Here is a 14,979-nt window from a genome sequence, read left to right on the forward strand (position 1 = left end):
GATTTATTTCAAGGAGATATTGGTCCCATGATCTTAGAGCTGAGATATATAAATATGGTTCCAAGTCTTTCAGCTTCCAGATGAAAAGAAAAGCAATTTGTTGTTGTGTATTAGCGTGACTTAATATCTTACTGGAATTTCTTCCTGCTGACTGATTCTATTTTAACTCTAAGACATCAGCTTTACACAGAGATCAAAATGCTTTCCCCCAAACAAATACCAAACATGGTGTTTCTCCTTACCATTCCTTATTGGTTGGATTTAGTAATATTTCTAAATTGATTTTGGACAGTTTGGTCTATTTACCTTTCAGTGGGTAGTAGCCAAACTCATGTTCTTCTTAAGTTCGTGCTGCATTTGAATTCACACAGGATGATGGCTCAGTTAAACTGCAATATATTGCACTAATGAGTCTGGGTTAAATACTACTAACTAGGCTGTGCTCCTTCTTTTCTTTAGGGAGACTTGGGGAGAGTACCATATTACTTATATTAGTCTCATATTTAATACTGTAGTTGCAGTTTGTATGGTTGTTTCCACATTAAGCCTGGGTTTGAATGATATGAACTTTGAATAATGTCTTGAATTTATTTTTTACAATTTTAAGAAAAATCATATTGTGAATGATAATAAATATCCTGGAAAACCACAGGGGGAAAACATCTTTTACCAAGAAAAAAAAGCATTTGAAAAAACATTTCTGTTTATCATTCTTTTATAGTTATGGTAGTTTTAATTAATTAATTAATAGGAAAGAATAAATATAAATGAGTTACAAATTCTAAGAATTCCCCCATTTTTATTACAGATTTATTACAGATATAATTTTTATTACAGATATAATGAGGGAAAATGGTGCATGAAAAATTTAGATTCATAAAATAAAGGCTAAGAAGTTATAAAAATCTTTCTAGAACAATGCAAAATGACTCACCACAGTATTTCTCTCTATAGTAAACTTTCAAAAGAATTTAAAATAATATTAGTTTACATTTGAAGAGCATTATTTTTCATTTGCAAAGTGCTTTTACATACAGTATTTAATTCCATCCACTGTAAAACCCTGTGAGCCAACTGTCATTATCTTATTTTTACAATCCAGGAATTGAGGTTCAGTGAGATTAAGTAAGTGGCTTTTCAAAAGTCTCACAGCGTTTTCTATTTAACCAGTTTGGTTCTTGCATAGCACATGTCATATGAAGATAACATGGCTTATAGCAAATCATACTCAGTATTTCTTTGGAAAAGCTATTAGGATGTCTGGTACCACAAGTTATTTTTGCTGGCATCAACATGTATCGTTTCACCTAAGGAATAAACTTCTGCCTTGATGCTTGAAAAATGTGATACGTGGTGCTTGAAAATGGGGTAAAGTGAAAAATATAGATCAACCTGCTGATTATCTACATCAGGGTCAGCAAATTGCCCCACACGCCAAATCCCTCCCCACCTATTTTTGTAAATAAAACTTTGCAAAAGCTTTTACTCATTTACTCATGAGTAAATGAGTCTCAACTCTAAGATCATGGGTCCAATATCTCCTTGAAATAAATCAGCCTTACTTCTTGGTTTATGTATTGTCTATAACTGCTTTCACACCACAGAAGTAGAGTAGAGCAGTAGAAATAGAGACTATGCCCTGCAAAGCCCAAAATATTTACTCTTTGAAAATACTTTACAGAAAAAGTTTGCCCTGGTGTACATGATACTGAAAAACTGCACTGAATGATTTTGATGAAAGTATCTAATTTCTGGCTTTATTTAGACAATCCTTCAAATGAAAAAACAAAAATTAAGAACAGATTTGGAGTAATTAGGTGAGTCTTGAAGAATTCCAAAAACAATAGTTTGTTCTTGTCAATTTTCTTAAACAGCAGTGGCAGGAGGTCTTAGGGACTTTCACAAATTTATTAAAATCTACTATCTGTAAAACTCTGTGCTAAGACAAATGTATTACCTGGGAAAAAACAGTGGATTTCAAAAGGGTCCACCTGGACTTTAGGGCCACCTGTGCCATTAACTCATTCTGGGACCTTATTTTATTTCCATTGCTTGATCACAGAATTTTAATTTCATCTGCAGTTCTGTAGAATGTTTCCCATTTCATATAGCTTCTTCCACAGCATCAAGAGAATTGCTTTCTGCTCTGAACCCTCATTTCATTCATTCAGTTCTTAGCATGTGCTGGTGTTTCATTTGTTTGTTGGTTTTAGTCTTTAAAACCCCGAAGTTTGATTTTATCATGCAAGTAAAACATTTGTTGTTGAAATGACAGAAGATCAGAAACAGATATGCACAATGAAGAAAATAAAACCTCTAATTCAACTGCCTAAAGAGAATAATTCTTAACATTTTTGTTATATATCCATACTAATATCTTTATGGTGGTATGCTTGTAAACCATGTCTCGGGGAAAATAAACCCTGATTTTCAGTGTTTGCTTATTTCCCTAATGTGTGTATTCCCATCATGGCTGATCAAGCTACCAGTTGTTTAACATCTGGCTCACAAAATTCCTGTTTCACAGTTGGCTCTCTTTCATCAGTATGAGCCAGCTTAAACACTTTGTTTTGTGTGTATATGTGCACGTGTGTGAAATTTGTAAATATTTTCATATACGTGATTTTCTTTTCACAAAAAATGGAATTTTCTATTGTAATTTGCTGCTTTCACTTACCAAATATGGTAAAATATTTATATATTAATAAAAATATTTATATATTATGAAAATATTTATATATTAATATATGTATTTTTATACCATCAGTTTTAAGGACTGTATAATATTTCATTGAATGGTTATATTATGATTTATTTGTTTTTATTTTGAAACTTTTAGAGTATTTCCAGAATTTTGTTATTACAAATAATGCTATGATTCAAATTCTTGCAGTAGGTTTTTTTCCTAAGTGAGATAATATATGAGAACACATTTTATAAGCTAAAAGTGCTATATAAATATTAGTTTTCAATATTTGTTATTCTTATTATGTATCTCAGTATTCCATTTAAATTGTGAGTACCTCCAAATGAGGAAGGGGTATCCATCTGTCTTTTCATTCCCCAGCAAAGCACTTAGAAAAGTATGTCTCATTCATCATATATTTGAGAATAGAGATGATGATCAGTTTATTCTATCTTCTAATCCTTGCTGTAGTTAGTGGTCCAACAGTATAAAGTGGCTAGGCCTCATTCAGTCCTTAGTCATAGGTTTGGATTGTCCCTTAGAGAAAATTCAGTTGGACTGGCTGGGCATGAACTCATGGCCTGAATGTCATTAACATTATTTTCAGCTAAACAAACTGGTCCATGCTGTTTTACATGTTTTTTATGTAATATATTAAAGTGGCCTTGACCACACTGGACAAAATGTAGTAGAAAAACCTGTATGTCTGATCTCTCTCTTTTCTCTCTCTCTGTGTGTCTCTCTCTCTCTGTGTCTCTCTCTCTCTCTGTGTCTCTCTCTCTCTCTCTGTCTGTCTCTGTCTCTCTCTCTCTCTCTCTCTCTCTCTCTCTCTCTCTCACACACACACACACACACTGCTATGTGCCTACTTTCTCCAAGGAGCAAATGAACAAAGGTAATAATCACAAAATATGTCCACTTTGTACTCACCAGAAATGTTCCTGCATTGCTCCTCGTATATCAAGTTTTATTTTATTATTTCAAATTATAAACATATTCTTGTTGCCATAGCACCTCAGAGTGAGAGTATAAAGTTAGCATTCAATAAAATAGATGAAGCCATAAAATCTTCCAGCAGCATCATAAGGTTGTTATAAAAGTGTGTACTTGAGGAAGAAAAGTCATTTAACGATGTTTAAACCTAAGGCCATGTGCATTTTTCTTACTCCTGGGGAAAACCCATTTCCCCCCCAGCATTTTATTATGAAAATATTCAAATACACAGAAGAAAACTTGAAAGAATTCTACAGCGATCGCCCAAGTACCCATTATCTAGATTCTATAGTTAACATTTTGTTTCACACATCTATCAGTCCATGTGTGTGTGTGTACTTCAAAGTAAATCACAAACATCAGTACTCTTACCCCCTTTGGCATCCTTATTACCTACAGAGGAAATCCCAATTTTAAAAGCCAGGTATTCTCTCCATCTAATGTTACTGGTTAAGGTTCCATCCCTAGGGCAGCCTTGGAATTCCATAAATAAGACATATCTGGCAGGCCTCCAGGCGTGATTGACTTTTGCCCTGTCCTGTAAGAGCTTATAAGAACAGAGAGATAGATATTATATTGTGGCTTTCCAGTGAAATACTAAATGGCAAGCTACCCTTCACTGGAGGATCTCCAAACAATAGCTTCTGCTTTAACTGGGGTGGTTCGGGGCATCTTTGGGATATGGAACATTTTTATGTATATATACATATATATGTAACATATGTATAAATACATACACATACATAGATTTGTATATATACACACACATATACTGTATTATTTCCATCTTTCACAGCGATGTAGCAAAGTAAGTATTATCTCTAGTTATCTAAGTATTATCTCTACCTATAGTTGAGGGAAAGGGCTCAGAGGGGTAACTGACTTACCCAGGGATGCACAGCTAATATGTGTCAGGAAGGGAAATTGAACATTTTTCTGTGAGTCTGGAGCCCAAACCACTTTCCATTTTCTAGATTTCCTTGCTTCAGTGGCCATCAGTGTCACCTCTCAATTTTATTCTCACCCAATTCCCATTGACCTACTGGAGGGCCTCAAGAGGACTTTGTGCTCTGAAGTAGTCCTTGGAGTGGATAATTCAGAGGAGTGACTACAGTCTGGAGTAGCCAAGTCAAGGTTTTGAGAATCAAGCTAAGTGTGAGCAGGATGAATGTGAAAAGACAGACAGAATCCTGTGTGTTTCTGATTATTATGACTTGCTGGTTTGTTTCCAGGTGTTTTGAAGTCTTCTGCATCTACTTTCAGTCAGGCCACAATGAAGAGCCTTATGTCAGCATCACTAAGAAGCGGCAGATGCCAAAAAATGGCTTCTCTGAGGAGATCGAGAAGGAGGTGGGCCAGGCAGAAGGCAAGCTATTCACCCACCGATCTGCGTTCAGCCGGGCTTCAGTGATCCAGGCTTTCCTGGGTTCAGCTCCCCAGCTGACCCTGCAGCTGTATATAAGCATCATACAGCAGGAGGTCACTGTTGGAAGAAGTATGTATATATTTTATTTCTATCTGCATTTGAGGATCAAAATGGGAAGCAATACATACTATTTGTTTTGTTTCAAGTGAAATTTGTTCATATGTACATTCAGTCCTCAATCTATGTTCCAGTTACTAAGGTCAAAACTTAGTGGGCTAAAATAACATTTATTTTGCTTATGAATCTGCATTTTGGGCAGAGTTCAAAATATTTATGGTCCACTATGGATCAGTTAGGGTGGCTCAAAGATGAGGGGCTAGAATCCACTGAAGTCTTATTGACTCACATGTCTTGTTTCTGGCTACTGTTGGGAGTCTTGTATCTTCTTCATTTGATCTCTCCATGTGGGCAAGCTTAGGCTTCCTCATAGCATGATGGCTGCTTCCAAGGGTGAGTGTTCTAAGATCAAGAGAAGGCTGGGTGGAAACCATATCACCTTTTGCGATCCAGCCTTGAAAGTCATGGGACATCACTTCTTCTGCCTTCTCTTTGTTGAAGCAGTCACCAAGTCTTGCTGACATTCAAGGGAAGGAGAGGGAAGTAAACTCTGACTCTTGTTGGGAAATGGAAGAGTTCTGGAAGATCATGTTGGACCAAAAATATCATTGTGGCCATTTTTAGAAAATGTAGTTTGCCAGAGGCTGAAAATATAGCTGCTAGAGGCTGGTTCTCTTGGGATTCAACTCTGTCTTTCACTGATAGTTCTAAACTAGATGAGACAGTTGGTTTAACAGCTTTATGGGAAATGATGGAACAGGGCCACTTTTCTTTCTTCTTGGAGTTCCAATAGGTATGTCAGCTTTTAAATGAATACAGTTTTCTAAGCTTTGAGCTATTCTCAAATTGAGAGCAGATTTTGGTTAAGTCAGGTTTCTAAAAAATCCTGTATTTGCATTGGACACAAGTGAAAAGCCTTCAAATGAAAAGGGGAAATAATTCTTCCCAAATATTAATATTATGGGTAAATGAAAACCAGACATTCTAGTAAGTTTTACTACAGATATACAAAATGATTTAAAAGCCTTAAGTTGAAAAAAATACAAATTTAAGAAAACATTGAAATTGGAATTAAACACTCTTGTTTATTTCACTCCACTCAATTTTATCCTCCTTCTGCCTATATTTTAGACTGGCTGGCAAAATTTCTTAATTCTTGGTGAGGTCACAGGATACTTGCATGTTAGAACTGTTTTCCTTAGCCAGGTTACCTGAATATGAGTCTTAAGATATGAGTCAGAATCTTAAGTAGAGGTCTTAAACCTTGGTGGATTAACATTTATATGAAAATCCCTCCCACAATCCCTGGTAGACAGTAAGTGCTCAAATATATATAGCAGCATCCTTATTCTCTAAGGACTTAATGGGTCTTGACCAATGTGAGTCCTCTTCATACCACTATACCCTTTTCCCAGTTTATTAATTTTTCCAAGTGGCACAACAAGAAACCAGATTTGGTGATAGCCTGTTTGATTTTTACAAGTAGATCCATTTTTTTCCTCAAGCTTTAGATAGTGAAGACTGTCTTATAGTTGAGGGTCTCCAGTTGTAATAGAGACCATGGGGCCCACAAAGCCTAAAACATAGCTTCTTACAAAGAAAGTTTGCCAACCACTGTTGTAGCTTTTCAGACAGAATTCTGTTCAGGAAAAAATAAAACCTATTTTATAAAATGTCATCAGTATCACAAGGGATATCCTCCAAGAACTTGGAAAAATATAAGTCTTTTGAGAGTTGAACAAAATATATGATATTCATGTAGAAAAAATCAACCAAGGAAGTACAAGCAGAGTTGTAGATTTGATCTAATAACTATTTTGAAATATGAGAGGTATCAAGTAATATGTAAATATAAAGGAATAGTTCTGTGAACAACAAAAATATATAGTGTTATTTACATGTGAAAGCATATAAGAACACTTATAAACAATATAAGATACTTTATTTAACATAAGTGTTTGTAGGTACATTGTTACCAACTGAAAAATTAAATAAAGATAATTAATTTATAAAAAATAATAAATCAAATAAATATGGGAAAAGGAAGTAGGCACAATCCTGTTAAAAAGACAGATGGCTGCCATTTATTCAGGTGTGGACTAACCTCAATCACTGCCTAACATATCTGAGGAAAAAATTCCCTTACCCAGAAGAGGCAAGGGCCTTATAAATGGAGCATGGGCTAGGGTGTGTCACAGAAGCGAATGTTGGTAGTATGTGTCATATGGTTAGGAATGCATTTGGTGCAAGAGACAAACACCTGACCATAGGTTTAAACAACCTAGGGTTTATTTTGTTCATTTAATAAGAAACTGGAGGCGAGTAGTTGTAGGCATAATCTCATCTGCTCAACAATGGCAAAGTTGATGTCTGTAAATCCATTGGCCCCTCATTTGCATTTCTACTGCAGCTCTAACCATCACAGCTGCATTCAAGACAGGAAGAAGGGCTGAAGAGGGAAGGGCAGGTGTCTTTCTCCTTTTATTAATGAGTATAGCTTTCCCAGAAATCTCCCTAGTAGAACTTACTTTAGGTCTCGTTGAACAGAACTGATCACATGGTCACTTAGTTGCAAGGAATGCTAGAAAAGCCAGGCATAGGAATGATTTGCCACCAATGGTTTAAACCAGTATTCCTTAAACTTGCCTGAAGATGATTACAGTTATCTGGGGGCTTGTTAAATATGTAGATTATGAGGGCCTATCTATAGAAATTGTGATTGCCAGGTCTGGGATAGGAGCCAAGGATATGCCTTTTACTTTTATTTCTCTCTCCTTTTAAATGGCCCCCAGGTGATTTTATTCTCAACAAAGTTTAGGAATATTGTATTAGACTAGTCATGACCTGCCTGAGTTTGGGCTTGTTGCCACCTAGAACAAAACTCTGTTTTCTTAGTGGAAGGAATGGATATTGAATAGACAACTAACAGTATCTGCCACACCACCTAAACACAGTCCAGACCAATAACAATGTCTATCCTCTTGTCAGGAGAATGACAAAGAGTCCATCAGAACCTGACCCCATTGAACATTCAAATTTGTAACCCTCTCCTCTCTCTCTGATTCTGTTCTCGCTGAGCAAACGTCAATGAATATAGCATCAGCAGAGTTTGGCATGAAGGAGAGAAAGTAGAGCCAGCTCCATGGTCACTGGAGAGTTGGTTATTTTTTAATTGTAATGTAATTCATATAACATAAATTTCACCATTATAAGTATACAATTCAGTCGCTTTTAGTATATGCATAGTGTTGTGCAGTCTTTGCCACTACCTAGCTTTAGAACATTTTCATTGCACCCAAAAGAAACCCCCTACCCATCAGTAGTCATTCCTCATTTCCCCTACTCCTGCCACCTGGCAACCACTAATCTACTTTCTGTTTCTATGGATTTGCCTGTTGTGCATATTTCATATAATGGAATCAAACACTATTGGAAAGTTTTTCTTCTCATAGTTGATGAATAATGGACACTGTTTCTATGAGCTTCAATCTTGGAGTTTGGCCATCGTGAGACTCCTTGAGTCTTGTGAGTTCTCAGCAGGGGCTTGCTCAAGTCTCAGGACTTTGGAAGATGGGTTGTGCTGAAGCCCAGGAGAGCACACCAAGGTTACTGTGCTCTATCATGGTCCCTGCAGCCTGCAATTTGGCCTGTCTGGCCCTCACAGTGCCCTCCTCTCTTCCACTCAAGGTGGTAATGTTGGTAGTAATCATGACTATTTCATGAATCCTTGCTTTGTGCCAGGCACTGTGATGGGCATCATTGTGTTTCATTTTCACAGTGTCCCTGTGAGGTAGATAATATTATCTGTATCTTAATAAAAAGGGAGAATGTACTCACTGTCTGTCAGAGGAGCCAGGATTTGAGGTTAGATTTGTGTGACTTCCTTCATGGATTCAATGAGCATTTCTTGACTATGTTCTGTGTTTCAGACTCTGTGCTGGTCTCTGAGGATAAAGCAGTGAATAAGTGATTGAGGTGACAGGCCTCAATCATCTTGAAACAGGATAGACAAACATGAAACAAATAATCATATATTTATTTTGTTTCAGATAATCCTACAAAGTGAAAGTTAAGGAGCCTGTGCAAGGGTATATTTGGGAAGTCTAAACAAGTCTAAGAGATGAGGCAAAGATTTCCAGAACTTGGGTTTAAACTGAAAACTGGTAGATGAAGAGGAAAAGCCAGGTGGAGGAAAAGCAGGAAAGAGCATCCCAGGATTTCAAGCTTTATCCCAAAGGCAATGGGAAGGCACTGATAAGTTTTAAGCAATACAGTGTCATGATCAGATTTAGTTTTAGAAACTGATTACTCTGGAAAATGATTGGAAGGGAGTGAGGGAAGTGACAGGAAGGCCAGTAAATGAGCTGCTACAGTTGTTGAGGTAAGAATGATGGTAGCTTAGACCAGAATAGTCAGCGTAGATTACTGGAAAAATATTAAGGATGTAGAAGTGGAAGGACACGGTTGATTGGATATGAAGTTGAGGCAGTGAGAGATGTCAAGAATAGTTCCCAGGTTGTTGACATGGGCAGTTGTGGCAATGGATCCCCATTTGTACTCGTAGAGCACTCTGGAGAAGGAGCAGGTTTGTGGGGTGTATTTTTGCTTTCAGTTTCAGACTTCTAAAAAAATGAACAAATTTTAAAGATTCTATTTAACTCATGAGAAAACAAGTAGCTGTTGAAACCAGCTCAAAAGAGAATCCAAAGAGCAGACATAGGAATATTGACTAGGGATATTGAAATGAATATATAATGGAAGTAAAACTGGTTTTATTACAGTGTGAGAGGTGGGACAATTGAACCTCTACTGTAAAAGACATTCAGCATGTATATCAGTGATGTACAATGTACAGAGGGATGTAAACAAGCTTATTATAGGCAATATAATACTAGAATCAGAGAACCTGGAGTAGTATCCTGAAGACAGGGCAATGTTTCCATTGAAACACATTTTTTTTTCTAGAGTGTTGGAGTCAAGTAGACATTTAGCTTTCTAAAAAAGAGGGTCCAGTCATTAGGGTGACCAGATTCCTATCAGAGACATTTCTAGCTCAGGCTTGGTCAGGGCTCAATGGATATTGATAACATCACAAAGACTAGGTTGTCACAAAGGCCACTCCCTGACCAATGAGGGGCTGGAGCACAGGGATACAGTGAATGAAAACAAACAAACAAACAAACAAACAAACAAAACCACTTGGTATCTTGAGAAGCTCAGGCCAGAAGGAAAATCAGTAAGGGATGATGGGGGAAAAACCCACCAAGACCATGTTAGGGTAAAAATGAGCTTTATGAAGAAGATCCTCTCCTGTTCCCTAAAATCCTAGGTGTAGTTCCCAGTTATCCACATGGACCTCCTCCTGTGAGACGTCACTATGCCCAGTGCCTGAGCTTGGCTACTCCCGTTTTCCTCACTGGAATTCTGGAGTACCTGACGGCCAACATCCTGGAGCTGGCAGGCAAGGAGGCCGACAACAACCGCAGGGTATGCATCACCCCCAAACACGTGGAGAGGGCAATGGACCAGAATCAGCAGCTCAGCCTTCTCTTTGAGGACGACACCCACTCTCAGGTTGATGAGATGCCCCAACTCAGGAAGAAGTAGAGATGCCTGGGTCTCAGAGCCCGGCAGGCCCTCATCAACAGCCCCATCCAGCCCCCAAAACTGCCATAGAAAGGGAGCTCAGGCTGCTACCATCAGCCCATGCTATTAAAGTGTTTAAATCTATGACAGTGCTCCTGACTCCTCTCAGTTTCTGTCACCTTGGGTAGGAGGTGTCTGTGAGATATCTCGGAGAAGCTATCCCATAGAGAGCTGAGAGGTGGAAGGCATGGTCAGTGGGGGGTATTTGACTTAGTGATTTCAAAGAAGGAGTTTCCAATGGTGATGGGTATGGACAGTGGCCCTGGTGGGAGCAGCTGGCTGAGGGAGAGGGGGGGGAGAAATCTTCATTGACTCTGAGCAGGGAAGGCCCTGGGAGGACAGGGAGTTGGCTGAAGCCCCCTAGGCCTGTTGAATTCCTAGCAGGAAGCTAGGAACTGTGGTGCATGTGGCTGAAGACCCTGACTGAGGTGCAGGTGGCTTTATTCATGGCCGGGAAGATCTAAAGTCAGAGGGCAATGATGGCAATGGGTGGGGGGATGGGGCACACTGGCTGGCATGAGCTTAATGGGGCAGGGTCTCTTACATGGGATTTGGGGAGTCATGGGACCAAAAGGAAAAATACAAAAAAAGGAATTATGTTTAGGTTTATATGGTATATTTATTTATACCCTGACTGATTCTAAAAGAGGACTTGAGACAGAGATAGGTAGCTGGTGCTATGGCACTTTGTGTGGAATATATCCTTCTGTTTTCTTGTGGGTACTGGTAAATTAAATAGTAATATTACATAAAAGCTACTGTTTGGCTTAACACATGCAATTCAGTCATTTCTTAATGGTTGCTAAATATTACTGAACTTATTTATGAGTGTATTCCATTATAAACATGATTATCAATCATTCTCAGATGAAACACAATCATTTTAATGATCATATATTTGATAAAAACAACTTGGCACTGTCAAGGGATGTATATGTATCTGGAGAGCTAAAAGTATATGCTGTATACATTCTGTTCATAGTGATGAACTCAGAAGTACATGCAATCTTTATAAACATCCTTTTGTGCTATTTTTGGTTGGAAATAGGTGTCACTTCAAGTGTTGTAGCAATCTGTTCCTTTGCCTATGACTGCTCACATTTGAGGTTTTTATTGTTGATCAGGTTATCAAGGACCACCCTGTGCTTCCTGCTGACCTTTCACAAAGGGTTGGTCAGAAGCTGCCCAGCCAGCTGAAACAGCAGGATCAGAGGACTTGGGCTCAAGATTCCCAGTTCACTCCTTTCTGGCTGCTTGATCTTGGGCATTTATCTATTCTCTCTAAGTTGCAGTTTCCTGATGTGAAAAATGAGGGTAATAAGAGTACCTTCATCTTTGATTTTACCAAAGATTAAGTCTCTTGTGCCTGCACACTGCTGTTTCACACTGCACGTGGCACAGGGGAGCCCTTAATAAACAGCTGTATCTGTCTCCTTCCCTAGCACCAGGCGTGCAGGCATGCTTCCCCCCGGGTGCAGCTGGGCCTGGTTCTCAGGTGACTGGGGGACGCTTGGGCACTGGCTTTGACAACTGCAGCGTGCCAGACCCTGTGGAAAGACAGGAGAGGGCCGGGCAGAGGGATGGGCCAGATAGTCCCTACCCTGCTTTCTTCTCTGCTCCTCCTGTCTGCTGACTCGCCCTCACCCTGCCTGTGTCTAAGCAGAAGGACCTGGCTTGGCCATTGGCTAATCCACAGGAGTGTCCCGTGAGTGAAAGAAATAGTGTCGGGGTTGTGCTTAGAGCTCTTTGGAAGATGTGCTTGTCTAAACCCAAGAAGCCTTTCTTGCCATATCATGGTCACCGAACCTCATATTTCCAGACGCCTCTTTGTCAAGATGCCCACCCACAGATGTGTGGTCCCTAACAGAGAGCCATGAAGCCCTCCCAGCGTTAGCTGAGCTCATCTCTTCCTCTTCTGTGCATCTGAGTAGCAAGCAGGCCTCTCCTGGCAGCCATAGGTGAAGAGTCACCTTCAGCTGATCACATGATGGTGACAACATTGCCCCTCCCTCCCTCCCTGAAATGAAGCATCTTTGTGTCCAGGACATGGGTTGCTCATAGACCTGTGTCCTTCAGTGAAAAGTGAGTTCCTCTAGGATGGGTAATGCTAGAGAATTGGTCATTATATTCAGATCTTGATGTGTTCAATAAATGGCTGTCTGATGTTAAAAACTATTTTGATTTGCAACTCCAGCTGGTAGCACAAAACATAGACTCCTGGATATATTTTTTCATCCGATGAATTCATTCATGCCAGGAAGGCCCTAGTAGATGGGTTAACCATTCTGTGTGGAGAAGTGGTCACCTTACAGTCCATGTGCTATTCGACACTCATGGTCACTGTGACCCTGTAAAGAGCCAGGCTTCCTGGGCTCTTTCAGACTCTCTGTTTCATGTCTGAGGTGGAGTTTGGAATGTGAATGAGTGCATGGTGTCAAGCCCTCTGCAGCGCCATGGGGCAGAGAGGGTCACTACAGAGGCACTGCCATCCCTCTAAGAATCGTGCTCTGCTGTGCTTGTGGGTTTCATAGGGTTAATGGGGGCCAGGACCAGCAGAGCATCAGCCTGATCCAGCCCCTGCCAAATCCTCCTCCATAGGTGCAAGGAATCCCACACTCAGGGGAGGGAGAGAAGCAGAGAGGCAGAATTGCTGTCATGGTGCCGGGCGCGGTAGCTCATGCATGTAATCCTAGCACTCTGGGAGGCTGAGGTGGGCGGATTGCTCGAGGTCAGGAGTTCAAAACCAGCCTGAGCAAGAGTGAGACCCCATCTCTACTATAAATAGAAAGAAATTAATTGGCCAACTAATATTTATAGAAAAAAAATTAGCCGGAATGGTGGCGCATGCCTGTAGTCCCAGCTACTCGGGAGGCTGAGGCAGGAGGATCGCTTGAGCCCAGGAGTTTGAGGTTGCTGTGAGCTAGGCTGACGCCATGGCACTCACTCTAGCCTGGGCAACAAAGCGAGACTCTGTCTCAAAAAAAAAAAAAAAAAAAAAAAGAATTGCTGTCATGGGAAGGCATGAGCCCACCCAAGTCTAGGCCTTTTGTGCATTTCTAGAAGGTGGAGGGCGTCGTGAGGAAGGATTGAAGGATTTCCTCTAGCATGGACCCCATGGATAGGGCACCATCGGTAGCTGTTCCTTGTGGGAGTGGGAAACCTAAAACCCCAGTGAGTAAAGACAGAGGCTGGGGAGGGTGTGGCTGCCAAGCAGGCCTGTGATCACAGGCAGTGTCAGAGCAGGCCAGGGTCAGACATGGGTCAACATGGCAGGAAACACCACCTGTGAGAAGAGATGAGCCCAAGAGCTGAGACTGTGGGGAGCTTGGAGTGTAAAGTTGCCTTGGTGTTGGCGTGAACACAAGGCCTGGTTACCAGGCTGGCCTCCCACCAAGAGCATCCTTTGGGAACAGGGAAATTTTGAAGGCCCACGTCCCCTGGTCCCTGCATGTGACAGATCCTGCAGGATGTGGCCATAGTGAGATAGCCTGGCTTTTTAGAAAGGGCCTTTGTTATTCCCAAAATAGGATTCTAGAAAGAAGGATCATTTTACTAACCTCTAATAAATTATTTCCTGAAGTGCAATTTACAGAGTGGCAGTTTATGACAGAATCTGGATAGCAGATAGATTTGCTACACAGACATCTTAAAAGAAAGTTAAAAAGCTGCCAAAATTTAAAAATCAAGAACTTTTTACCTGAAATTTTTGATTTCTGGCTTCCCTTCAGAAAACAAAATGGCTGTACACATCATTACGGTCAAATAGAAATGACTAGCTGCTGCTCCATTAAGACTGGGCCTCTGGTTTACCACAGTCCTTGCTCCTCCATATTAAGTCTCATATCTAAACCACTTCACTGATTTGTAGTAACTGACCACAATAAATACTTTGTTACTCCAACCACAAGTTAATTCTAGGTCTATAATATTCAGAAGGATCTATTTTATGTAATGAAGTAGTATAGTGCAGTACTTCTCAACCTATCTTTATTGTAGGGCCAATATCAGCAAAATTTCTTATTTTTCTCTGTGACCTGGTATGTGGTTGCATTAGTAGTATCAGCTCATATTTGATTTGTTACTCAAGTTTAACACCTGGAGTGGTATGTACCCTGTTCAACAGGTTGTTCAACCTTGTTCAACAAGGGAGACCACTCATTTAAATGTTGTG

General features: G+C 39.9%; 1 protein-coding gene across 1 annotated transcript in view; it reads left to right on the forward strand.

The window, feature by feature from the left end:
• Window positions 1-14,979, forward strand: part of XK (X-linked Kx blood group antigen, Kell and VPS13A binding protein) — a 48,699-nt gene that overhangs the window by 3,179 nt on the left and 30,541 nt on the right. The window contains exon 2 of the mRNA XM_012736663.2: window positions 4,912-5,174. Coding sequence (XP_012592117.1) covers window positions 4,912-5,174 — 263 coding nt within the window. The remainder of the gene's footprint in view (window positions 1-4,911; window positions 5,175-14,979) is intronic.

This window comes from Microcebus murinus, chromosome X (assembly GCF_040939455.1).
Source record: "Microcebus murinus isolate Inina chromosome X, M.murinus_Inina_mat1.0, whole genome shotgun sequence".
NCBI lineage: Eukaryota > Metazoa > Chordata > Mammalia > Primates > Cheirogaleidae > Microcebus > Microcebus murinus.